At 37.7% G+C, this 25,630-nt stretch overlaps 2 protein-coding genes across 2 annotated transcripts; one reads left to right on the top strand and one right to left on the bottom strand.

The window, feature by feature from the left end:
* Window positions 1-710: 710 nt before the first annotated feature.
* LOC106405942 (probable carboxylesterase 12) lies at window positions 711-2,001 on the bottom strand. The gene has a single exon (XM_013846507.3). The coding sequence runs from the start codon at window positions 1,826-1,828 to the stop codon at window positions 857-859; it is 972 nt and encodes a 323-aa protein (XP_013701961.2). The 5' UTR covers window positions 1,829-2,001; the 3' UTR covers window positions 711-856.
* Window positions 2,002-22,030: 20,029 nt separating this feature from the next.
* LOC106404597 (DEK domain-containing chromatin-associated protein 1-like) lies at window positions 22,031-25,209 on the top strand. Its single transcript, XM_048751444.1, has 11 exons — window positions 22,031-22,542; window positions 22,636-22,669; window positions 22,738-22,817; window positions 22,925-22,984; window positions 23,064-23,177; window positions 23,254-23,334; window positions 23,424-23,495; window positions 24,081-24,411; window positions 24,495-24,589; window positions 24,683-24,713; window positions 24,820-25,209. The coding sequence occupies exons 1-11, from the start codon at window positions 22,282-22,284 to the stop codon at window positions 24,939-24,941; spliced, it is 1,281 nt and encodes a 426-aa protein (XP_048607401.1). The 5' UTR covers window positions 22,031-22,281; the 3' UTR covers window positions 24,942-25,209.
* The last annotated feature ends 421 nt before the right edge of the window (window positions 25,210-25,630 follow it).

The following is a 25,630-nucleotide window of genomic DNA, read 5'->3' as shown; positions in this document are numbered from 1 at the left end:
GGGACTGATTGAAAGATTAGAGCAATCGCCATATTGTTCTTCTTTGCATCGTTACTCCCTGGATCAATTGTATCCCAAACTTCGTATAAACGAAGCATCACTTTCATTCACATCGACCATACGGTGTAGTTGGTCGATGTTAGCATCGGACATCGTATGTCCTTCTTCATCTCAAGACCTTTATCACGTGCTTGAGAATCGTCTCCCATGTTTTGATCGAAGTTACAACTCCTCTTGTAAACGACCTTCGAAACCTGGCTCTGATACCAATTAAAGTTGCACAAACACAAAGATTATAAGAACTTCTCTTCTTATTAGATTTAGAAATTCTCTCAAAACTAAACCTTTCAATGTGTTTCTCTTGATGGAACATCTCTCCATGAGAACTCTTTATATAGGAAGAAGCTACATCTTTTCCTAAGGGCGAAGCTACATCTTTTCCTAATAATAATATGGAAACATTCCTAAGCTCGATATGTTTTCCTTTTTCCTTAACCCATCAAACTTCAATTTAATGAGTTAACTTGCTTCTCAAGTTAATTGGAATTATCCAACACACTCCACACCAATCTCAGCCATCTACTGACTAGAGAATGGTCAGCTCCTCACAAGAAAAAACATAAAAGAACTGAACCGCTACTGACTAGAAAACTGAACCAAAGAATAGTCTTCCTAGTTGAACAAAAAAAAAAAAAAGAATAGTCTTCCCATTTGGTTTGTTAAATCCTTTATATATTATTAATGTCTTTCGTGTTGTTGGTGCTAATATGATAAATCACTTAAAAACATTACAGAGACTGATAGATAATTATTCCATTACATATCGTAATCTTTCATCTAGACGAAACAGCGCCTATTACATCTCTCCCTTAATAAACCCTGCGAACTTCTTCATGGCTTCAAGAGCATTCTCACAATCAGGTCTCGTCAAATGAAACACATGCTCTTCACCTTCACTCTCAACCAACTCCACTTTCCCTTTCCAACCGTGCTTCTCAAGCTTCGCCTTGTAACCCCAACCTTGTCTCACAAGCGCATCTTTCTCAGCCACCAACACCAAAACCTTCCCGCAACCCAACCCGGAGATATCCACCGAGTCTGACTGAACCACGTTGAGCCACGGATCATCCACTCCGTCTTTGTTGTTGGGACTAGCCATCATCCATATCGCTTCGATCTTGGACCGCACGGCAGCATCCGTTGTCTCCTTGTCGTCGACGGGTGTTTTCGACCAGAAGTAAGGATGAACCAAGATGATCCCGAAGATTCCTGAGTCGCTTAACTCGGGACTGAGCTTCTCTTTCGCAGCTCTCATCGCCATGTGATGAGCGATGTTCGCGCCGGCGCTGTCTCCGGCGAGGAACACTTTGCTGAAGTCGGCGTGTTTGTTTAACCAGCTCTCCGGTCCAGATCCGGCGATATGGGCGAATACCCATTTGAGAGACGTCCACGAGTCATCGAAAGAGATCGGAAGCGGATGCTCCGGTGCACGCCGGTAATCCACCGACACCGCTATGCAGTCGGAAGCAGAGACGGCCGCCGTGAGGAAATTGTGGTAAGTCGGTGAGAAAGCTGTTTCGATGATGAAGCCTCCTCCGTGGAAGTAGACGAGGAGAGGGAGTTTCTCATCGGTGTCGGCAGCTTTCTCCGGGAGGTAAACGCGGGCGGAGAGGTTGTCTTCGGGTGAATAAACGACGTCCTTTGAAATGACGCCGTTTTCTGGGTTTAAAGACGGTGGGACGGCCGTTTCTCCCATGAGGCGCTCGATGCGGCCACTCTTGTAGATTTTGAGCAATGGAGAGTAGTCGAAGGCGATCTCGGAATCCATGGTTGGTTGGTTGGTTAGTTTGGGATGATAAGATTGAGAGACTTTGATAGTGTTTGGTTTGTGTGAGTTTTGGGTTTATATTGAGAAACTGTGGGTGTGTGTGTCTTTATTTCTATTGGAGCTTGGTTTGGTCGAGATCTCAGACACGTGATGTGTATTATTGTTACACGGAAGATCTATTTGCCACACAATTCAAACTAGGCGTTAAATTATTGACTACTGAAGTTAATTACATCTTAATCTACGGAGCACCTTTTTTTTTTGTTACGTTTCCTTTTTTAATATTTTGTTTAAGCTTGTCTTATTTGATTTGTTTCTTATTTAGTTTGAACTTGCGCATGGTTATATGAAAATTATTTAAGAAATATCGTATGGGAAAATAAAATTTATATTATTGATCGAATTAATTTTTTGTCCCTTAAACAATTGTTTTAAACTTTTTTTTTGTGAATTACATAATTTGTTTACTGATGAGCTGATCTCATTTTTCAAAAAAAAATTAAGTTAAAAAATCACTTATCGCATAAGAACCTAACGTTTAGGCCTAAGAATCTCAGGCCTATTATTTGGTTACAATGAAACTATGCCAGCTCGGTTTCATATCATGATTTAGCAATTTAAAAGTTAATTACGGTTATGAGAAGTTTACGTTCACATGCCAATCCTATCTATCTTCAATATTTTTCTCATTTTTGTGTCATTTTTTTCATTTTGGTTATTGTTTGATATAAATATTAATTTTTAAGTTTATGCTCATTTCGTTATTTTATTTTGGCCTGAGATTTAGAAAATGTTTAAGATTTAAAATTATTAAAGAGATACATACTTAGATTAAGATCCGCGCCTTGTACAAAATAAATATTTTATATTTATTACTTATTTTATGTTTTTCTACATATTATGAAATAATAAAATAATAATTATATATTAAATAACTAAGAAATCCGTTACTATTGTGCAATAAATTGGCGTGCGCATAAATCAAACGACCGCTCTTGTTTATTCGCAATTATTTTACGGTAAATAAATCAAAACAATCAATCTTATTTATCATATATGATATATAATTAAATTTAAATGATATTAACATAGATATATAGTATACTTTTAATATGAATATTTATTAAATGAGGTTTCTACTCATGTGATTTTATGATTATTTGCATATTTGTGTAACAAAATTTTACACCAACGATTTTTTTATTGTGGAATGTTTAGTGGTTTCAATAATTTATAATCATTTAAAAAAAACAATGAAGATTCCAAAATTAAAATATTAACTTTTCAATATATGTTAAACGCAGATATCAAAATATAAGTATGTATATGATGTATAGTTTAATTTAAATGATATGAAATATATGTATATATATATATATATATTAACATAAACACTTATTAAAATAAATTTATTTATTCATATGATTTTATAATCATTATATCTTATTATAGATAAAAAAATTTAACCTTGGTCACAAAAATTTATGTGAGCTTTTTAACAGTTTTAGTAATTTATACTCGTTTTGAAAAAATCAAAATACAACATATACAAAAAAATCTAAATTTTTATTATATGATTAATATAATTGTGTAATTTATTTTAATAATAAATAATTAAACAAAATGATAGAAATTATACAGATTGTTAGCAAATATTTATTATTTAAAATCATTAATTGCCATGTATATCTTAATCACATTAGGTAATTCCATATGTTTTATTTAAGAAAAGAATATATAATAATTTCAATTTGATAAATGAATGATCTATAATGGACATACTATATAATATAATATTCCTTATCAATTTAATTTTGGACTAACAAAATTTTCAATTGATTCTCAAGCCGCCACGTAAACAAAATTAACATTCTAATTACGTAACAACTCGGGAGGATACTTTTTTAATTAATACAAACTACAGGTTATCACTTTTTAAATGTTTCTCTATTAAAATATAGGGGATTCTCGAGTTAATTTTTTTTCCTTTTTCGAAACAAATTTAAAATCTCAAACTGAATTTTTAGTCGCCGGTTCAGTTTGAAATTGTGAATTTAGGTCCAGATATATACAGCCCATGAAAATTATATAAGAAGTTTTTGTGGCCTACTCTGACATTTTTGTAATCCCAATCCGAACATACCCTCATCACATGTGCTAAAACATAAATTTCAAATATGTTTTAGCACATTATATATTGAGTGTATGTTTGAATGAAGTATTAATTTATAATGATTATTAATTTATCGAGTATTAATTTATAGAATTTATACTGTAATTTAACCGACCATTCTTAGTAAAAGCTAATCATTCTGATATCCGACGAAAAAACATTATCATATAGGTCACACACTCGCAATCTCCACTTGACATAGCAATAATGTGGTGATATATTTTTAGCATGGCAAGATTGGAGGCACATTTTATTTTCAACAGAAAAAAACAATAAAAGAGCTTCAACTTTCTTTTAAAAGTCACCGTTTATTTACAAATCCTGAAGAAGTGATCTGTGAATTGGTTCGCGGTACCGTGTCAATAACGTCAAAGTATAAAGAAAGATCCCATTGTAATTGCAAACCCAGAAACAAGTTTTTGAGCTTTAAAAAGATTTAGAGAGATCGTCGTGGGTATACGGAAGGGTGGACATGAGAATTATGAAGTGGTATCAGAGCTTATTAGCCATCTCGGTTGTATTTTGAGAGATAGTTAAGGACATGTCTTGTTGTGTAACGAGGATGTTGAACTCAGTGAGTGCGTTGAACATCTCGATTTCTAATATATAGTGTATGGTAAAAGACTTAAAATAAGTGATTTAGATACATTTGTCCCAAATTCCACTTATTTTGGTCACTTGTCCAGAAAGAACTATAAGAGTTAAGCGTGTTTAACCTAAAGTAGTTAAATGATGTGTAATCTACCCGAAAGTGGTTTGCGATACCATGCGAGTGAGACCAAAGCACAAAAAAGATTATACGATGATTGCATGGTTAATAATCTTCCAAAACATTAATGGCTCCTGATCGTTGGACATGATGCACCCACATGCCTAGCAGGACCGGCTCTGAGATTTATGGGACTTTAGGCGGTTTTTAAAAAATTCAAGATAAATTTTTTTTTGGTAAATTTGGGGGTCTAAAAAAAAAATTTTGGGGGTTTTTTCTATGTAATTTTTTCCAATGTTTCGTTAGGCTTTGCCCAGGACCGGCCCTGATGCCTAGAGACAACATTGTAGTCGGGCTGAATGGATGAGATTGATGTCAGCATTAATGGATCTATACCTTGATTACATGAGGTCGGGAGGTGTTATCTTAAGGAGGAAAGGATGTCTTGATCAAATCGGTTGCGGTAGCCATGCCAATCTATGCTATGAGCTGTTTTAGATTGTCTAATACGACCTGTCAGTGTGAACAGTATCAGTCAGAGTTCAAAGAAAGAGATGAAGACCGATTCAATGGGCCGTATCACGAGCAATAAGGAGATGGGCCTCGAGACCAAAATAAGCCCATCACATGAGGAAGAAAACAGAGCAACGGTCTTATGCTCAAACGAGAGTAAGCGACATAAGAGTACGGTCTCAGGCAAGGAGAAACCAGCTGGATGTGTGGTCCTGCAGAATCAGTTCAACCCTCTTGCCTCCATGATCCAAGGGTGATGAGAAGAGCACGTGTCAATAGATTACCTAAGAGTCTCTTAGGGTTTTGAGATGTTCCCTTGTATATAATCAAAGGATAATCAGTTGTAAAGCGCGTGCAGTCAATATTATAAAGTTCAGTCTTTTCTTAGTTTTCTCATGGTATCAGAGCGCTGAAAACCTTAACAGGTAGCTGTCATGGCTGATGCTCAAGCACCTTACCCGTTTCCGACTGGTCATCATGTCGTTAGTTGTGTCACCTTGAAGTTGAACGAGACAAACTATCTTCTATGGAAGACACAGATTGAAGCTCTTCTCAGCAGTCAAAAACTGTTAGGCTTTGTTACTGGTCAAGTGGTAGCTCCAGAAGCTACGGTCACGAATGTTGTCAACGAGGTTCCGGTCGTCACTCCAAATCCGTTGTATGAAGCTTGGCAGTGTACAGACCAACTCATCAAGTCCTGGATCTTTGGAACCCTAACTGAAGAAGTGTTAGGTTATGTTCACGGTCTAGCCACATCTCAAGATGTATGGCTTTCATTGGCAGACAACTTCAACAAGAGTTCTGTCGCTAGGGAGTTTGACCTGCGCCGTCGGCTTCAACTTCTCACCATACGTGGGAAGGAGTTTCTTGTGTATGTTCGTGAGTTTCGTGCAATCTGTGACCAGCTGAGCTCGATTGGTAAACCTGTAGACGAGTCCATGAAGATTTTCACATTCTTTAATGGTCTTACTCGAGAGTATGACCCCATCTCTACTGTGGTGCAGAGCTCCATGTCTCGATACCCACCACCAACGTTTGGTGATGTTGTTTCGGAGATAACTGGGTTTCACACGCGTCTACAATCTTACGAAACACCCGCCGATGTTACACCTTTCACTGCATTTCAAACTCAACGAGGTGGCTACTACAACAACAATCAACGTGGTCGTGGTGGATACTCTCGTTTTGGAAACAGAGGACGTGGTGGTAGTTACTCAACGAGGGGTCGTGGTTTCTCTCAACAGGTGAACACATCAGGATGGAACCAGTCTCAGTCAAATGGCAATAACCGCCCTGTGTGTCAAATTTGTTGTCGGACTGGTCACTCCGCACTCAAGTGTTACAATCGGTTCGACAATTCCTACCAAAGCAACGATGTTCCAAAGGCTCTAGCAGCGTTTCAAGTGTCTGACCAAACTGGCAACGAATGGTATCCTGACTCCGGTTCCACAGCTCACATCACTGCCTCAGCCTCTGCTCTCCAACAAGTGAATCCTTATCACGGAAATGAGTCAGTGATGGTAGGGAATGGTGACATGCTCCCTATCACTCATGTAGGCTCCATGGTCATTACTACTCCTCAAGGTAATGTTCCTCTCCTTGACGTGTTAGTGTGCCCCAACATACAAAAATCTCTTCTATCTATCTCAAAACTGTGTGATGATTATCCATGTGGAGTGTTTTTTGATTATAATTCAATGTCTGTGATTGACTTGAATACTCAGAAAGTAGTGACCAAAGGGCCTCGTCTTAAGAATCTCTATATGTTGAAGGATGCAGAATTTGTTGCTTTCTATTCAAACAGACAGGTTGCAGCTAGTGACTTGGTGTGGCACAGACGGTTAGGGCATGCAAATTTTCAAATCCTTCAACACTTAACAAGCAGCAAGGTGATTTCAGTGAATAAGAGCAGCACCACCTCCATTTGTGAGCCTTGCCAGATGGGGAAGAGTTCTAAGTTACCGTTTTTCAGTTCTTTGTCTAATGCTGTGGCACCCCTTGATCGAATACATTGTGATCTTTGGGGACCATCTCCTATTGTATCGAATCAGGGTTTCAGATATTATGCAATATTTGTGGATGACTTCTCTAGATACTCTTGGTTGTTTCCCCTAAAGGCAAAGTCTGATTTCTTTAATGTGTTTGTGGCATTTCAAAATCAAGTGGAAAACCAGTTCAACAATAAGATTAAGGTCTTTCAAAGTGATGGTGGGGGTGAGTTTGTGAACCACTTAATGCGAAATCATCTAGTCAGTCGTGGCGTCCATCATCAGGTGTCATGTCCTTCTACACCCGAGCAGAACGGCCTCGCCGAGCGAAAGCATCGACATCTAACCGAGCTTGCCTTATCCATGATGTTTCAAAGTAAAGCTCCTTTCAAATACTGGGTGGAAGCGTTTTACACAGCCAATCATGTGAGTAATCTTCTTCCCTCTGCAGCAGTGGGGTTTGTGTCTCCGTTTGAACTTCTTCACAAGAAGAAGCCGGACTACTCCTATCTTCGAGTCTTTGGAACTGCGTGCTTTCCATGTCTGCGTGCCTACTCGAGCCATAAGTTTGATCCTCGTTCCTTACAATGCATCTTCCTCGGTTATCATGCTCAGTATAAAGGCTATCGTTGCCTCTACCCTCCTACTGGTTGGATATACATTTCTCGTCACGTCATATTTGATGAAGACAATTTTCCTTTTGAACATCGATATAAAAATTATGTTGATCCTCACTCCACTCCTCTTCTCAAAGCATGGCAATCTGCTCCAGTCACTCCTCTTCTTCCCACAGTCCCTGTTACTGTCATACCGTCTCAACGTGATCACCAACCAGCTCCTGATCACCAACACATGGACACACCTGACAATGGTTATCAGGTTAAGGATGTTGTACTGAGCGATGATGTTGAGCCAAGGCCGGTTGAAGCTCCTTTATCTCAGCCTACTGTTCGAACTCACCAAATGCAAACAAGACTTCAGAGTGGGATAAGCAAGCCAAATCCTCGCTATGCTCTACTTACACGAGCTGATCTCCCTAGTATTCCTACTTCTGTTACTGCAGCCTTGAAAGATCCGCGCTGGTGTGCTGCGATGGGTGATGAAATGGAAGCTCAGCAGCAGAATGGAACAATGACATTAGTGCCTCGCACAGCAGACATGAATGTTATTGGTTGTCGTTGGATTTATACAAACAAAATCATCGAGGATGGCACCGGTTTCAAGCCCAAAGCACGATTTTTTGCGAAAGGTTATACTCAAGAGGAAGGAGTTGATTTTGTCGAGACTTATAGCCCTGTGGTTCGAACGTCTACAATAAGAATTGTTCTCAGTGTGTCTGTTGCCAAAGGATGGGCAGTTCGTCAGCTAGACGTCAAAAACGCCTTTCTACATGGGGAGTTGCAAGAAGAAGTATTCATTGAGCAGCCGCCTGGGTTTGTTGATAAAGTTTATCCAAATCATGTCTGCAGGTTGAACAAAGCTTTGTATGGACTCAAGCAAGCTCCAAGAGCTTGGTTCAACAAATTTACAAGCTTTCTTCTGGAGTTTGGTTTCAAGTGCAGTCATGCGGATCCTTCTCTCTTTACTTATCATCACAATAGTCAGACTCTGGTTCTGCTTCTGTATGTTGATGATGTGTTGCTTACGGGAAACTCTCTTGAGTTGGTAGATGAAGTGATCAACAAGCTTAGTCAAGAATTTTCGATGAAAGATATGGGACTGGTTAACTACTTCTTGGGGATCAAAGTTCAGTATTATGAGCACGGGATGTTCTTGAATCAAACGAAGTATGCTGAAGACATATTATTTGAGGCCAGTATGACAAATGCGAATCCAATGCCTACTCCGCTTCCCTCCCGACTTGATGAAGCCTTTCGAGACACAGAGCTCTTCTCAGATCCAACATATTTTCGCAGTTTAACCGGAAAGCTCCAGTATTTGACACTAACTCGACCTGACATCCAATTTGCGGTGAACTTTGTATGTCAACGGATGCAATCTCAAACAGTGACAGACTTCAAGATGTTAAAACGGATCCTGAGATATGTTCGAGGCACAACTGATTTGGGTTTGCATCTCCGGTCTGATACTACTCTCAACCTGAACTCCTTTAGTGACAGCGACTGGGCAGGTTGCCAAGACACAAGACGATCGATGACGGGTTTCTGTACGTTTTTGGGTTCTAATCTTGTGTCGTGGTGCGCTAAAAGGCAACCAACTGTGTCACGTTCATCCACTGAGGCCGAATACATAACACTTGCAGAGACTGCCGCGGAGTTGACATGGATCAACTATCTTCTTCGAGATTTACGCGTTCACCAGAATGGGCCAGCGGTGCTACGCTGTGACAATCTCTCCACCGTGCATCTGTCTGAAAATCCCGTGTTTCATCGTCGCTCGAAACATATGGAAGTCGATTACCATTACATACGTGAGCGTGTTGCTCTTGGTCTGGTCGAAGTTAATCACATTTCGGCGGAAGCTCAGGTTGCTGATATCTTTACTAAGTCTCTGCCTCGTCGTGCGTTTGTCCATTTGCGTTCCAAACTTGGTGTTGATTTTCTACCTCTCCCAAGTTTGCGGGGGGGGGGGGGGGGGGGGTGTGAACAGTATCAGTCAGAGTTCAAAGGAAGAGATGAAGACAGATTCAATGGGCCGTATCACGAGCAATAAGGAGATGGGCCTCGAGACCAAAATAAGCCCATCACATGAGGAAGAAAACAGAGCAACAGTCTTATGCTCAAACGAGAGTAAGCGACAGAAGAGTCACTACAAGAAAACATAATCTTAACGAGGGCGGTTTTCCTCGTTATTTCGTCGTAAAAGAGGCTTTACGACGAATTAGCGAGGAAACGCGTTTCCTCGTTACTCGTCTGTCGTAACACATATTTCCTCGCTAATTCGTCGTAACTTAGCGAGGAATATATTTCGTCGTAAAGACGAAGTAGAGCTATTCGTCGTAAAGACCACGTCAATATTCCACGTAAGGACGTCGCTATATTTCCTCGTAAATACCTCGAAACGAGTTCCTCGTAATCTACACGTAAATACCTTGAAAGAGTTTCCTCGCAAAATACACGTAACAACCACGAAAGGATTTCCTCGTAAAATACTCGTAAATCTTTCCTCGTTATTTCCTCGTAAATGGTTCCTCGTAAAATACTCGTTTAGTATTTCTCGTCATTTCCTCGTAAGGTTTCCACGTAAAGAGGTCGTACATTAGCTACGAATTTACTTCGTTTTTATTATTTTACAGAATTTAAAAATATAATTAAAAAATAATTAAAATTATTTAATTTAATAATAAATTAAAATTTAAAATAAAAATAAATCAATATGAAAATATTTTATATATAAATAAGTTTTGAATTTATATAATACGACAACCGAAAAAAAAAACTAAGGGTCGTTCATCGCCCGGTGGAATTCATCACTCCTCCTCGTAACATCCGCCTCGTTATGTACGTCGGATGACTCGCCTTGAATGGGATGTTGTTGTCGCATGTTCCTCAACATGGACTCCCATTCCGGATTTGTGGCCGCAATAACGTCCAAGAAGCCCTCGACTCCACCCATACGAGATTTTGTCGCAGTCAACTCGTTACGCAGCTGAGCGGACTCTCTACGCAGCTCAGTGACTTCATCACCCCGTCGCTGACCATAAGACGATGTCGCTCTCGGAACATCGTTGACGGAACCAATACCCAACGTCCGTCCCTTTTTTTTAGGGACAACCTTAAAAACAAAAAATAAATATTGTAAGTAAAAATTTAAAGTTAAATTAAATGAATAATAAAAAATTAATTTTTTTGAAAATTTACCTCCTCGTAAATCTTATCCACTTCAAGTGTGGATAAGGTGACGGGTAATCCGTCGGTAGACTGCTGGGTCAGCTGAGTCTGGCGGTCTTCAACCCGAGCAACTACGTCGTTGTAGATTTGCTCGGACTTGCCATCTACAAATACGCCCGCCTTGTTCTTGTGGGTCCTCTCGTAAAGTTCCATAAGAGACGGGAGATGTCCCGTCTCTTTGGCCTAAAAAACATTTAAGAAAGTTAGAATAAATTAATATATATATTAAAAAAATTATTTAATAAAATATTTAATTACCATTTCCAAACGGACACCGGCGTGGGGTTTTTGGCCCGTAGTGTGAAGCATCGGCCCGTTTCCGTGCTCATCGACCGTGTTACGGGAGTTAGAGCAAGCCTGGGCGATTCTAATGGAATCAGGAAGGCGCCAATAACGGATGAGGCCATCCCACACATCCGTGGTGAGCTCAGCGGGTTTGCCACGCTCATACCCCTTCACGATCCAGTCACCCTTCCAGTTGGAGACCGTGTCCAACAAGCGAGCTTTCGCCTTCGCGTTAAACTTCTTCCTCACCCTCTCAGTGATCCCCAAGGCCCAATTATATTTTTGCTGTTGGAAAAAATAAATTAACAATTAGTTTTTTAGAAAGTATATATATAAATCATGAAAAAATTAAAGTATATATAATTAATTAATAGAAACTTACAGCGTAAATTTTGAACCACGTCTTTCTGACGTAGTGAGGCGTCTTACTCCAGTTTGGATGTGGCATGGAGAAGTAACCCTTGATCGTGTCGGTTACGTCCGATGCAAGACATCCGTCAACCCCCCACCTGGAAAATACAAATTTAAAATATAAATTATTTTTTAATGTTATAAAAGAAATTTAAACGAATTAAAAAAAAATTAATGCAACATACCACAAAGTTCCGTCCGGTCGGTCTGGGTCGATGACTGGTAAACCTTCTCTGCCTGGCAGACTGAGAATGTCCTCTACAGTGTACTGCGAGTAAGGAGCACTCGGAGGCACCATCAAATCAGGATGAATATCGGCGGCCATCGGAGGAGGCACAGGAAGAGGCATCGGAGGAGGCACATGAGGAGCCGATGGTGCACTAGAAGAAGTAGACCCAGAGACTCTCTGAGTGTACTGAGTCTCTGGGACAGTCTCCTGACCCGAAGAACCGGGAGCGGAAGAAGAGGCCGGGTCTAAACGACTACCCGGCTCACCGAAGATCTCTCTGTAATGGGCAGTAAGTCTTCCTTTTCGAACCTGGGAAAAAAATGAAAATTTTAAAATTAACATCAATAATATATTTTCCAACATTATCCACCTAATCAACACTAAATAACATAAAATCCGCAAACCTATCTAAATTCCCTATACTAACCACCTAATCTATCCTAAACTGACCAAATTAGAGAGGAATCAGAGAGACTTACCATTGCTACGAAATGGAGAGGAAGTAGAGAGGAAGTAGAGAGGAAAGAAAGAGTGAGCGCTCGGGTGTATATATAAGATTACATATCGTCGCAAATTCCTCGTAAGTTTACGACGAAATAGCGAGCAGTTACAAAGGCCCGTATTTTTTTTTACGAGGAACTTGCGAGGAATCACAAAGGCCCGTGTTTTTTTATACGAGGTATTAACGACGATTTAGCTTACGAGGAATTAACGAGGCTTGCTTTCCTATAAATATACCCACAACTCTCATTCTCAAACCACACACAAACTCCCAAATCACACGTTATCTCAAATCACATTCCTCAGCAAAATCCTATTCAAATTATAAATATTTGAAAAAAATAGGAAAAGGAGAAGATATTAGAATTCATGTGGGCGAGACTTACGTATTATAATTGCTGGAAGTCTTGCCACATGTTAATCTGGTATTTCTCTACTTTTCATTTTTTTCTAGTTTTTACACTACGAGATATTTACGACGATTTGTATTTCGTGGAATTAACGACTGTTTTGTTTAAATCCTTTTACGTGGTATTTACGACGATTTCATCCTACGTGGTATTTACGACGATTTCATCCTACGAGGACTTTACGACGATTTGTGCTTACGTGGAATTAACGAGTGTTATGTTTAAATCCCTAGAATCCGAAACCCGAAACCCGAAACCCCAACCCCGAAACCCGAAACCCCAAACCCCAAACCCGAAACCCCAAACCCGAAACCCGAAACCCGAAACCCCAAACCCGAAACCCGAAACCCCAAACCCGAAACCCGAAACCCAAACCCCCATCTTTAATTTTCTACTTCATATATTCCAAACCCCCATCTTTAATTTTCTACTTCATATATCCCTAGAACCCGAAACCCGAAACCCGAAACCCGAAACCCGAAATCCAAAACCCGAAACCCGAAACCCCAAACCCCAAACCCGAAACTCCAAACCCGAAACCCCAAACTCGAAACCCCAAACCCGAAACCCGAAACCCCAAACCCGAAACTCCCCAAACCCCAAACCCGAAACCCCAAACCCGAAACCCGAAACCCGAAACCTGAAACCCCAAACCCCATATTCCTTATTTTCTACTTCATATATTCCAAACCCCATCTTTATTTTTAGGTTTCGTCGTTATTTCCTTGTTGTCTTACGTGGTTTTTCCGACGATTTCATCCTACGTGGTTTTTACGACGATTTCATCCTACGTGGTATTTACAACGATTTAGTCCTACGTGGTATTTACGAGTCCCGCGTTCTTTATTTTTATATTTCGTCGTTATTTCCTCGTTGAACTACGAGGACTTTACGACGACTTGTACTTACGTGGAATTAACGAGTGTTATGTTTAAATCCCTAGAATCCGAAACCCGAAACCCCAACCCCGAAACCCAAAACCCGAAACGCCAAGCCCGAAACCCCAAACCCGAAACCCGAAACCTTAAACCCGAAACCCCAAACCCGAAACCCGAAACCCAAACCCCCATCTTTAATTTTCTACTTCATATATTCCAAACCCCCATCTTTAATTTTCTACTTCATATATCCCTAGAACCCCAAACCCGAAACCCGAAACCCGAAATCCAAAACCCGAAACCCCAAACCCCAACCCCCAAACCTGAAACCCCAAACCCAAAACCCCAAACCCGAAACCCCAAACCCGAAACCCCAAACCCGAAACCCGAAACCCGAAACCCCATATTCCTTATTTTCTACTTCATATATTCCAAACCCCATCTTTATTTTTAGGTTTCGTCGTTATTTCCTCGTTGTCTTACGTGGTTTTTACGACGATTTCATCCTACGTGGTTTTTACGACGATTTCATCCTACGTGGTATTTACGACGATTTAGTCCTACGTGGAATTAACGAGTCCCGCGTTCTTTATTTTTATATTTCGTCGTTATTTCCTCGTTGAACTACGAGGACTTTACGACGACTTGTGCTTACGTGGAATTAACGAGTGTTATGTTTAAATCCCTACAATCCAAAACTCGAAACCCGAAACCCGAAACCCCAAACCCCAAACCCCATATTCCTTATTTTCTACTTCATATATTCCAAACCTCATCTTTATTTCCATTCCAAACCACAATTCCCACATTTGCTTATTCATAAAACAAACTCCCGGCATTACCTTATTCATAAAACAAACCCCACATTATCTTATTCATAAAACAAACTCCCTCATCTTATTCATAAAACAAATACATCAATCGGATACATCGACATTCTCGTCATCACTAGAAACATCATCATTTTCATTAAACTCGTCTTCAACAACTTCGTCTGTGGCATCATTGGTAAGATCTTCGTACTCGTGATTATGCGGATCAATGAGAAGGATGTCATCAATTTCTTGTTCAGGTTCCTCGACTTCATTTATCTGTTCTTCTTGCAATGGTGGTTCTTCTCCACTGATGATTCGTCCTCGAGGTGTAACTTTGATCACTGCTAACCAATTTATACCTGAATCTCTCATCCGAGGGTATGGAAGGAAGCTAACTTGGTCTGCTTGTGAAGCTAAGATGAAAGGCTCGAATTTGTTGTACCTTCGTCCACCGTTGACATCAACTACACCGAATTTGTTAGACCGAACACCTCTGTTGACGACGGGGTCGAACCATTCACATTTGAAGAGGACGCATTTCAGCTTCAGTATCCCTGGAAATTCGACTTCAATAATCTCCGTCAAGATCCCGTAGAAATCTGTTTCCCCTTTCACACATATTCCATAGTTACTGGTCGCCCGCTGTCTACCATAGTCATATGTATGAAAAGTATAGCCTCGTGTGAAATACATCTGTGATGTGGTGACCTTTACAAGTGGAGATTGAATTACTTCGTGTAACCACTTAGGATAATCTGCATCGTCGTCGTCATAATCAACCTGCAAAAATAAAGAGAATGTTAATGAAATACAGATCATGTATGAAAAAAAAGTTTTAGTTAATACCTGATTCCGCAACCACTTAATGAAGTGTTGATCTTTCCTTTTGTCTACGTCACTTGTGGATATACCAGGAAATGTTTCTTCGACTTGAGAAACAAATAGGCTGTAAAATCACATTTTATAGGAATGAATCTCTCGCAATTATACAATTAATTATACTTATATGTGTTTCGAAGTGTCAATATATGTTACCTTTCAAAATAACGCATCAATGGATCTTCGCAATTGAGTAGAATATAGGTGTGTGCACTATGAGCGTCTTGTTCACTCGACCACCAAACCTCTTTAGACTTCCCACCGAGTCGCCCAATCTGGCTAAAGATGTCTGGAACACCAGCAACTGCATATGTTGGCGCAACACCACCATCATCATATCTTCTTGGAGCTCTTCTCCGGGTACGTACTTTTGACGCAAAGTAGTACGATGTGAAGTGAGAAACTTCTTCCGTCAAACTTCCAGCAATTATAGAACCTTCAACTTTGGCGAGGTTCTTTGCTTTTCCCTTCAAATATTTCATGGCTCGCTCATACTGATACATCCATCCGTAATGTACAGGTCCACGAAGCAATGCCTCATATGGGAGGTGGACAGCTAGATGCTCCATGACGTCAAAAAATCCGGGAGGAAATATCTTCTCCAAGTTGCACAATAAGATGGGAATGTTCTCCTGAAGCTGTTCCACAACTTCTTCTTTAAGAGTGCGTGTGCTCAGATCCCTGAAAAATGCTCCAATGCCTTTTATATTCAAAAAAAATTAAACACATTGTTAGTCATATATTATTTTGTAAATTATTGTGATATAATACACTACGTACCTGCAAGTGCTTCATGTACGTTTGTTGGAAGTAGCTCCGCAAATGCAAAGGGCAGTAGTCGTTGCATAAATACATGACAATCATGACTCTTCATCCCGGAGAACTTTTGACCCTTTTCAACACATCTAGAGAGATTCGAAACATACCCATCGGGGAACTTCACTTCTGATGCCACCCAGTTGAACAACACCGACTTTTTTTCTGAAGATAATCTGAATATCGGAACGGGAACTTGTCCATTGCTTTTAATATGTAACTCGCTTCTTGAGCAAATATCCGGCAAGTCCAACCTCGATTTTATGTTGTCTTTTGTCTTCCCTGGGACATTCAATATTGTATTCATGATGTTCTCAAAGAAATTCTTCTCTATATGCATCACATCGAGGTTGTGGCGCAGAAGAAGATCCTTCCAATATGGCAACTCCCAAAATATACTCTTCTTGTGCCAGTTGTGATGAACACCGTAAGAATCTGGCATATTACGAGGGACATGCCAATTACCACCCCAACGAACTGTTTCGTTAGCTCCGTAGTAGTCGATTTGCGCTTCAATTTGTTCTCCAGTTAGATATGGAGGAGGAGTGTCTCTCACAACCCTTTTGTGCCTAAACAAATTCTTGTTTCTTCGGTAAGGATGGCCAATGGGAAGAAATCGACGGTGACAATCAAACCAACTTGTCTTCCTACCATTCTTCAGTTGAAACGCATCTGTCGTTCCATTACAATATGGACAAGCTAATCTCCCATATGTAGTCCATCCAGACAACATCCCATAGGCAGGGAAATCACTTATGGTTCACAAAAGCATCGCTCGCATCGTAAAATTCGTCTTCGTTGAACAATACGTCCTCACCCCTGTTGACCACAAATCCTTCAACTCTTTTATCAGTGGTTGTAGGAAAACATCCAGAGACCTTTTTGGATGGTTCGGACCAGGTATTAATATGGTCAAGAATAGTAACTCCCGTTGCATGCACATCTCCGGTGGCAGGTTGTATGGAGTAAGAAAGACTGGCCACAATGAATATTGTCTCCCTGACATTCCGAACGGACTAAATCCATCTGTGCATAATCCGAGATACACATTCCGGATATTGCTAGCGAAATCTGGATGTACTTTGTTGAAATGTTTCCAGGCTCTTGCATCTGATGGATGAGTCATCTCACCATCCGTCTGAGTATGCTCGGCATGCCATCTCATCTTTCCAGCAGTCTGCTCTGATTGATACAATCTTTTCAATCTGTCTGTAATTGGTAGGTACCACATCCTTTGGTACGGTACCCTATTACGTCCCCGTCCTTGCGGCTTGAATCGTGGCTTCTTGCAGAATCGACATTCTTCTAGCTTCTCATCATCTCCCCAATAGATCATGCAGTTGTCGATGCAAACATCTATCATCTCCGAAGGCAACCCAAGACTATAAACCAGTTTCTGAATCTCATAATAAGAATCAGCAGACACATTGTCTTCCGGCAAATACTCTTTAAACAAGTCCGCCCATTCGTTCATGCAACTTTCAGGTAGATTGTGATCAGTTTTAATATTCATCATTCTAGCAGCTAACGACAATTTAGAGAGACCTTCTCTACAACCACTGTAAAGTGGTTGATTCGCCGCGTTTAACATTTCGTAAAACTTTTTTGCATCTATATTAGGTTCTTCATCTTCATCATGAGCTACGAATGCATCAGCTACCATATCATGAACCCTATCATAATCTACCATCTCCTCCTGATGGTAACTATGTTCATTATGCAAATGATGATCAACCGGTTCTTTTTCCTGAAAATTGCTATTACTACTACTAGCTTCGTTCTGATCATAATTAAAACCTTCTCCATGTTGAAACCAGATATAGTAATTTGGCGTGAAACCTCTATTTATTAAATGCTTCCAAACATTTTCACGGTTTGCCAGTTTCGAATTGTTGCATTTCCGACAAGGACAGAACATCTTACCACTTTCTTGGGCGAGCGGTGTTGAATCTGCTTGATGCATAAATGTCTCCAGACCCGCAAGGTATTCTTTCGTCACTCTCCCGTTAGCATCTCTATGCATATACATCCACTTCCGCAACTCGTAAATAGTCCCGGAGCCAGCCATTTTTTTTCTTTCACGTTTTTTGTTGTTGGTGTGTTTAAAATGATGTTCAAACATCCATATTTATAGGAAAATTCGAATCTGGTAGTTGTAATTTTCCTATGAATTTACGACGAAAATTAATTAGGTGGGCAAAAAAAACGTGTAACACCTATAAAGTTGGTGGATTCAAAAATTTCCTCGCTAAATACACGTAAACTATTTCCTCGTAAATACCACGCAAAGTTTACGTCGTATTTACGAGGAAATAGTTTTTCCTCGTAAAATACTCGTAAAATTACATCCACTTTACGACGAAACACTTTTGTTGTTATGTTACGAGAAAATAACGATGACTTTAGTTTTTCACGTAAATTCCTCGTAAACTCGACGTAATTTTACGAGGATTGTTTTTCCTCGTTAAATTTCGTCGTTAAGCATGTGTTTTCTTGTAGTGAGTACTGTCTCAGGCAAGGAGAAACCAGCTGGATGTGTGGTCCTGCAGAATCAGTTCAACCCTCTTGCCTCCATGATCCAAGAGTGATAGTGATGAGAAGAGCACGTGTCAATAGATTACCTAAGAGTCTCTTAGGGTTTTGAGATGTTCCCTTGTATATAATCAAAGGATAATCAGTTGTAAAGTGCGTGCAGTCAATATTATAAAGTTCGGTCTTTTCTTAGTTTTCTCAGTCAGAACCTTAATTTAGCCATGTTTCAATTTTGGTGGCAATCTTGAGAACATACGAGGAAAATGAACTGGGTAAACTGGGAAAAAAAATGTGTCAACCAAAAGATTTAGAAGGAGTAGGCTTTAGAGATATTGAGTTTTTTGGCCAGGTAAGCTTTGAGCCTTCTAAACTTTCCTGATTCTTTGTTAGCAAAATTGTTTAAAAGTTGGTATTTCATGATAATCTTTAGTTGTTATACTTTTTTTGTTAACAAAGGCTATTCCGAACTTTGTCAAAAAATAAAAAAAACAAAGGCTATTCCGAAACTAAGAAGATTTAGAATATAGCCTCTGTTGACCTTTTTTTTTGAGAATGTGTTTTTATGCAACAACCACGTAAATGAGCCGGATTAAATATTGGGTATTTAGTGTTGAGTTATAATTATGAGCATGTGTATAACAACTTGTATGACAATATTATGCGAACATTATAAATATGATGACTATATTATACATATATCATATAGTTGCATGCTAGTGATAATGTCAAGGTTTAAAAAATTATAGCTGTATTTTTTTTACACGGAACGACTATTACAATTGAAACTAGATCCAGCGCGGGTATGAATTTTCAGTTTTTAATTATTTATTTTATTAAATAATATATTTGTAATATTCGTTTATATTATATCCATTAAGTAAATTTTTTTTTTTGCATCTTAAACTACCTATTTTTTTACGAATGTGTGATATCATATAAAAAAAAAAAATGAGTATAGAGTTAATTAGATAATTTTAAAAACAGAAATTTTTCTTTCGTGTGCGATATCATATAAATAATGATCTGGCCAGTTAACAAAAATCATGTTTATTTTTTGTGTAATTTTTTTTTATTTTGACAATTTTCTTAAAACTATATTAAATTTTAAATATTTTAATTAGAATATTTTTAATATCTTTACCTTTTTATTTGAAATGCAACTCAATATTTTATTTAACAATTATAACAAAATATTTAAAAAATATTTTTAGAATTTGTTTGAAAAATATGAAAATTACATTTTAAATTAAAATTATCCTAAAATATGATAAGTTTTGATGTAAACGAAAACTCAAATTATGTCAAAATAATGATATTCAATGATAATAACAATTTTAATTGATTATTTTTTAAAAAATACATTTACAAAAATATTGTTTGAAAGAAAATTCATTTATCTTTCAAATATAAAATGAAAATATTATAATTAAATAATAAAAAATATAAATAAAAACCATAAATTTAGCAAATGACAACTGAGTTATATTATGCTAAAATTTTCTTTCTAACAATTTATCAAATGACAAATGAGTTATGAGCAAATAATACCATATAATTTTTAAAAACATAGCTATTCTTAAATATTTTTTGAATAAATAATTATTTTTAAATTTAATCAATTGAAAATAATATCCGTACAATTGTGTGAGTCAAAGTCTAGTTTTATTGATGCATGTTATATATTAGTGCTGCATATTTTAGGTAAAATTTTAAGGATGCACGTTTTTAAAAATCTCAATTATTAAAATTATGCACGTAAGGATAACTCATGAGTTTTTTTGGTTGATTAAATGACATTATGTCCAAATTTATTTAAGGATATTTCATTAAGGTAACTGAAAAAGACAAACAATAAAATAGGAAGTTTAAATTCATTTAAACATATTTCATTAATGTAACTGAAAAGACAAGTAATAAATTAGACAGTTTTATTCGTTTTAGGATATTTCATAAATGGAACTGAAAAAGACAAGCAAAAAAAAAGAGAAAGTTTAATTAATGAAGTAAAAACATTTTCAAATGGGTACTTTCCTTTTAATAATATAGATATCTAACATGATAATATAGTAGATAACTAGATATGTGCATTTTTAGAATAATTTAGGTAGATAAATGGGTGACTAACTGGAATGTAGTAATGTATTTAGCTTTTATTTTTATCTATAACCAACCATCTTTCATCTATACTAGTAAAACATGAGTACTTTTCGTATTTAGTCTTCAGTTTTTTTCAAATATTATCATCTCATGCCACTGCATTTTGTACAATATATAATACTAAAATGTAAATTATATATTTAAAACATTTATAATAATATCAAATATATTTATAAAATGAAAAAAATATCCGCATGGACGTACGGTTTAAAATATAGTTTAGTTTTTAAAACCAATGCAAAAAATAAAAAATGCTTAGAGTAACCTCTTTTTCTAAAGTATTATTTTATTCATCAAGCTGTAGAAAAAATATTTGTTGAACTAATATTTATTTTCATTTATTTTTTACAATACATTGGATACATACAGTTAAATAAGAAAATTATATAAACTAAATTCTACAGTAATATTTTTAGGGTTTTAGTTTTAGGTTTAATGAATTATTTTCTTTCAGTTTTAGGTTTAATGAATTATTTTTTTGTACTGGATTATATAATCTTCATTTTTTTAAGGATATTCCTTAAAATTTAAGGGCTTTGTCTTTCGGTCAAAATGTTCAGGCTTTATTTTTCGGGTTATCCAGCTATGGAAATTGTTTGAAAACTTTTCGTTTACGTGGTTAATAAAAGTAATTGAGAAAAAGACAAAAATAGCACTAAATCAAGTTTTTGTTCCCAAACTAACACTCAAGGTCAAAAGTCACAAAAATAGCACTTAATGTTTTATTAAAAGTTACAAACTTAGGGTTTAGAGTTAAAGGGTGAGGTTTAGGATTTAGGGTTTAGGGTTTAGGGTTTATAGTTTAGGGTTTAGGGTTTAGGGTTTAGGGTTTAGAGTTTAGGGTTTAGAGTTTAGGGTTTAGGGTTTAGAGTTTAAGGTTTAGGGTTTAGAGTTGAGAAATGAGGTTTTGGGGATAAGATTTCAAATTTTGAAAAATAAAAAAATTAAAATTTTCAAAGGATAAACTTAGAAATGTGCTATTTTGGTTATTTTAGTTTTGGAGTGCTATTTTTGTGATATAAATTTGGAAATGTGTTATTTTGGAGATTTGCCCAAAGTAATTTCAGACAGAAAAGAAAAGAACATTATTAGAGATATATTTCTTAGCTTAGCTTCGCCGCGAGCTGTGAAAGCCCCCCACCCCGCCTTCGTGTTCTGATTTTCTTTTTGGCACCAAATTTTTTGAAATCACCAAATTAGGGTTTCCTCGAACTTCTCCCCCAAAAAGCTCTGAAATTTTAGGGTTTGTTTATTGACCTGACCCCCCTTTAATTCGATTCATCTGCCTGGATTTACAGTCTCTCACATGGCGACCGAAACCGAAGCGGTGGAATCTCCGGTCAAGAAAGATGGTGTTGTTGCTAATTCCGTGAAGGAGACTGAGAAGAAAGAAGCTCCTGTAAGTGATGACGGAGACAGCGAGGGGGAGAAGACTGAAAAAGAAAATGAATCGCCGGTGACGCCCGTTACTGAGAGGCCTAAGAGGACGATAAAGAAAGTAGAGCCTCACATTTTGCATACTCCCTCCTCTCGATCTTCGAGGAGCAAGCCCGTGTCAGTTCAGCAGGTTGAGAAAGTTTTAATCTTTCTTCTTTATTTTTTATTTTTTGAGTTTGTATGAGGATTATTAGGATGTTGACTGTTGACTCCATTGTTACAGGGTCGTGGAACACAGCTTAAGGAGATTCCTAATGGTATGTGTATTGTAATTTCTTACCACCATTGTTGCTTTTGTCTTTAAGCTCTGTAACTGTTTTTTCAGTGGCTTATAAACTATCCAAGAGGAAACCTGACGACAACCTTTTCTTACTTCACACCATTCTTTACGGCAAGAAAGGAAAGGTGTCTCATTTATAGCTTTACGACCCCAAATGCTGTCTAGGAAATTCAGTGTTTTCTCGAGTGCATGATTGATTTACTCAAGGGTTGTGTGAAAATGAACTGTGCAGGTTCAGACGCTGAAAAGAAACATTGGTCTATTTTCGGGCTTTGTCTGGTCTGAGCAAGAGGTAACAAAATCTAGTAGATGTTTAGTTCCAGGGACACGATCAGCATTGTTTTGAGAGCTGTATTTACTATGTTCTTCAGGAGGAGAAGCAAAGAGCAAGAACAAAGGAGAAGATTGAGAAATGTATCAAAGACAAGTTAATTGATTTCTGTGATGTGCTTGACATACCCATAAACAAAAGTAATGTGAAAAAGGTGAGTGATCAGAAACTTTGGTCTATCTATCTATTTTGTGTCTTGATGAATGTTTGCTAATAATACATACCTTCAGGAAGAACTAGTCGTAAGCGTGCTTGAATTTTTGCTATGTCCCAAGGCAACAAGGGATGTCGTACTTACTGATCCTGAAAAGGTATTCTAGCTTAGCAGCTGAATCTGATTACTGTTCTCAACTTAGAAGCTTGAGAATTGTTTTCTCTTTGATTTGAATGCATAATACAGGAAACTAAAAAGCGGAAGAAGAGCACAGCCAAAAACGTGACTTCTGGAGAATCATCAGATGTCCCTGCCAAGGTTTGTAATCCTTAACCTTTTTCGTCTTTATAGTTTGTGATTGGTCGTCTGATTCTTTCCTTTTTTTAGCTCCCGACTGGTAATTCTAGTTGGTTGTTACTTGAAACTATGTGGTCTTTATTATACGAGTAGCTTCGTCTGGGCTCCCTCATGAACTTTACCTAGGAATCTCTATAATTCACGTTGTGAAACAGTTTCAAATTGCATCAGCGCATTGTAATCTGATGTTCATGTCATAGTTTACTAAGCTGTACGTAGTAAATTAGCACATAGTGTGTGATACCATAATGAAAATGTTTAGGAATGATAGCAAATTCAACACAAGTTTTCAAGGCTGTCAACAGAAGAGATGTGTGATGTCTAAAACACTGGTTCTTTAGTATTTTTGGTTGGTAATCTTATGTTCATTGTTGTTCAGTTTTCCACATTTAGCTCTTTGTGTGATGAGGTTTCAGATTTTTATCAATGCATTGATTACTGGAGGAGAGGTTCTGAGCATTTTCATGAATATCATTCCTCTTTATGTGACTTGATTTGTAAGCCTTTGAATGGTTTTGCATAAACATCCACTGTTTGATAATTCAGAGGAGAAGGCAGACAAAGGAATCTGGAAAGAAGCAAGACCAGCCATCCAAAAGCGAAGATACTGAAACCGAAGATGAGAAAGATAAGGCTGAGGAGAAAAAGTCAACCAGTAAGAAAAACTCGTCAAAAAGAACTAAGAAGGAGAAACCAGCAGCTGAAGAGGAGAAATCTCTTAAAGGGTCTGCAAGATCTGGTCGAAAGTCCTCTCTAAAAGTTGTTAAATCAACTTCATCTTCAAGCAAGAAGCAAAAGGTTGATAAAGATGATTCCTCTAAAGAGAAAGGCAAGAAACAGACAAGTAAACCACAGGCAAAGGGATCCAAAGATCAAGGTTTGAAGCTATTTCTCAGCTCTGCTAAATTTCATTGTGGTATTTCATTGAATCTTTTTATCATTAATTGTGTGGGTGCTCAGGAAAAGCCAGTAAGAAAGGTAATAAAAGAGAACCCACCAGAAAAGAAATGCACGTAGTGGTTGCCAAAATTCTGAAGGAAGTGGATTTCAATACGGTAGGACTTGCAACAAATTTAACAGATTATATACAAACTGTTTACCAAAGTCTTAAACTTATAAGATATTTTTTGATCTTTGTATCAAAATAGGCAACTTTATCTGATATTCTGCGGAAGCTTGGTATGTTTCACTTTTCTCAATTTTCATAAATGATATCTTCTTTTAAATTTGCAGGGATTGTTTTTTTACATTAAAATGTTTTTTTTGCTGCTTGTCATAATATTAGGGAGCCATTTTGGAGTTGATCTTATGCATAGAAAAACAGAGGTGAAGGATATCATCACTGATGCCATTGACGAAATGAGTGTTGATGATGAAAGAGAGGAAAACACAGAGGATGAAGGTTGAGAAAAAGAAGGAAGAGGAAGAGTGAAAGGATTAGTTGTCTTTCTTCTCATTTCTGCATATCACATATGAAAATTAAGAGAAAAAACTGTGACAGGTTTAACTTAATCTTCATGTGTTTAATCTTAGGGGTGATTTACAAAATGGGATTTGTTTGTACTATGCTGTATTATGTAATCAGTTAGGCTCATGTTGTTTCAGGTTCTTCCTTCAACTTGTGTAGCTGTTAAGTTTCTAACTTATTATTTATTTACAACTGAATGATTGGATATTTTGTGGATTTGACTTAATTGGGATGTTTGTAAGGATTTTTAAAATCTCTCTCTATCTTTTCATGTCTAATGACAGATTACATTACAGAGTCGCTTATGAAAGTGGGTCGCCCAAAAGTTTTAATTGTGACATCGGGTCGATCCAAGTTTTTATTTGCGTTTTGTATACCTAAAGGAGAGAGAAATAATCGATTTCGGTTTTGGTCTTTTGACCCAATAACTTTGAATTTGCGACCCACGTAACTTAATTTTTTAACAATTTAAAAATGACCCAAACACTTTCGGACCCAACGAAAAGCAGCTCCACACACGTGCGAGCCCGACCCCACCTTCCGCCGGAGGAATTTTTTTTTTTTTTTTGCAACCCCTCGGAGTTACTTTATATGACTGGTAACCGGTTTTACCTGGGTATATGTGGGA

The sequence above is a fragment of the Brassica napus genome, chromosome C3 (assembly GCF_020379485.1).
Source record: "Brassica napus cultivar Da-Ae chromosome C3, Da-Ae, whole genome shotgun sequence".
Classification (NCBI taxonomy): domain Eukaryota; kingdom Viridiplantae; phylum Streptophyta; class Magnoliopsida; order Brassicales; family Brassicaceae; genus Brassica; species Brassica napus.
This window is presented reverse-complemented; position numbering and strand designations above follow the sequence as displayed.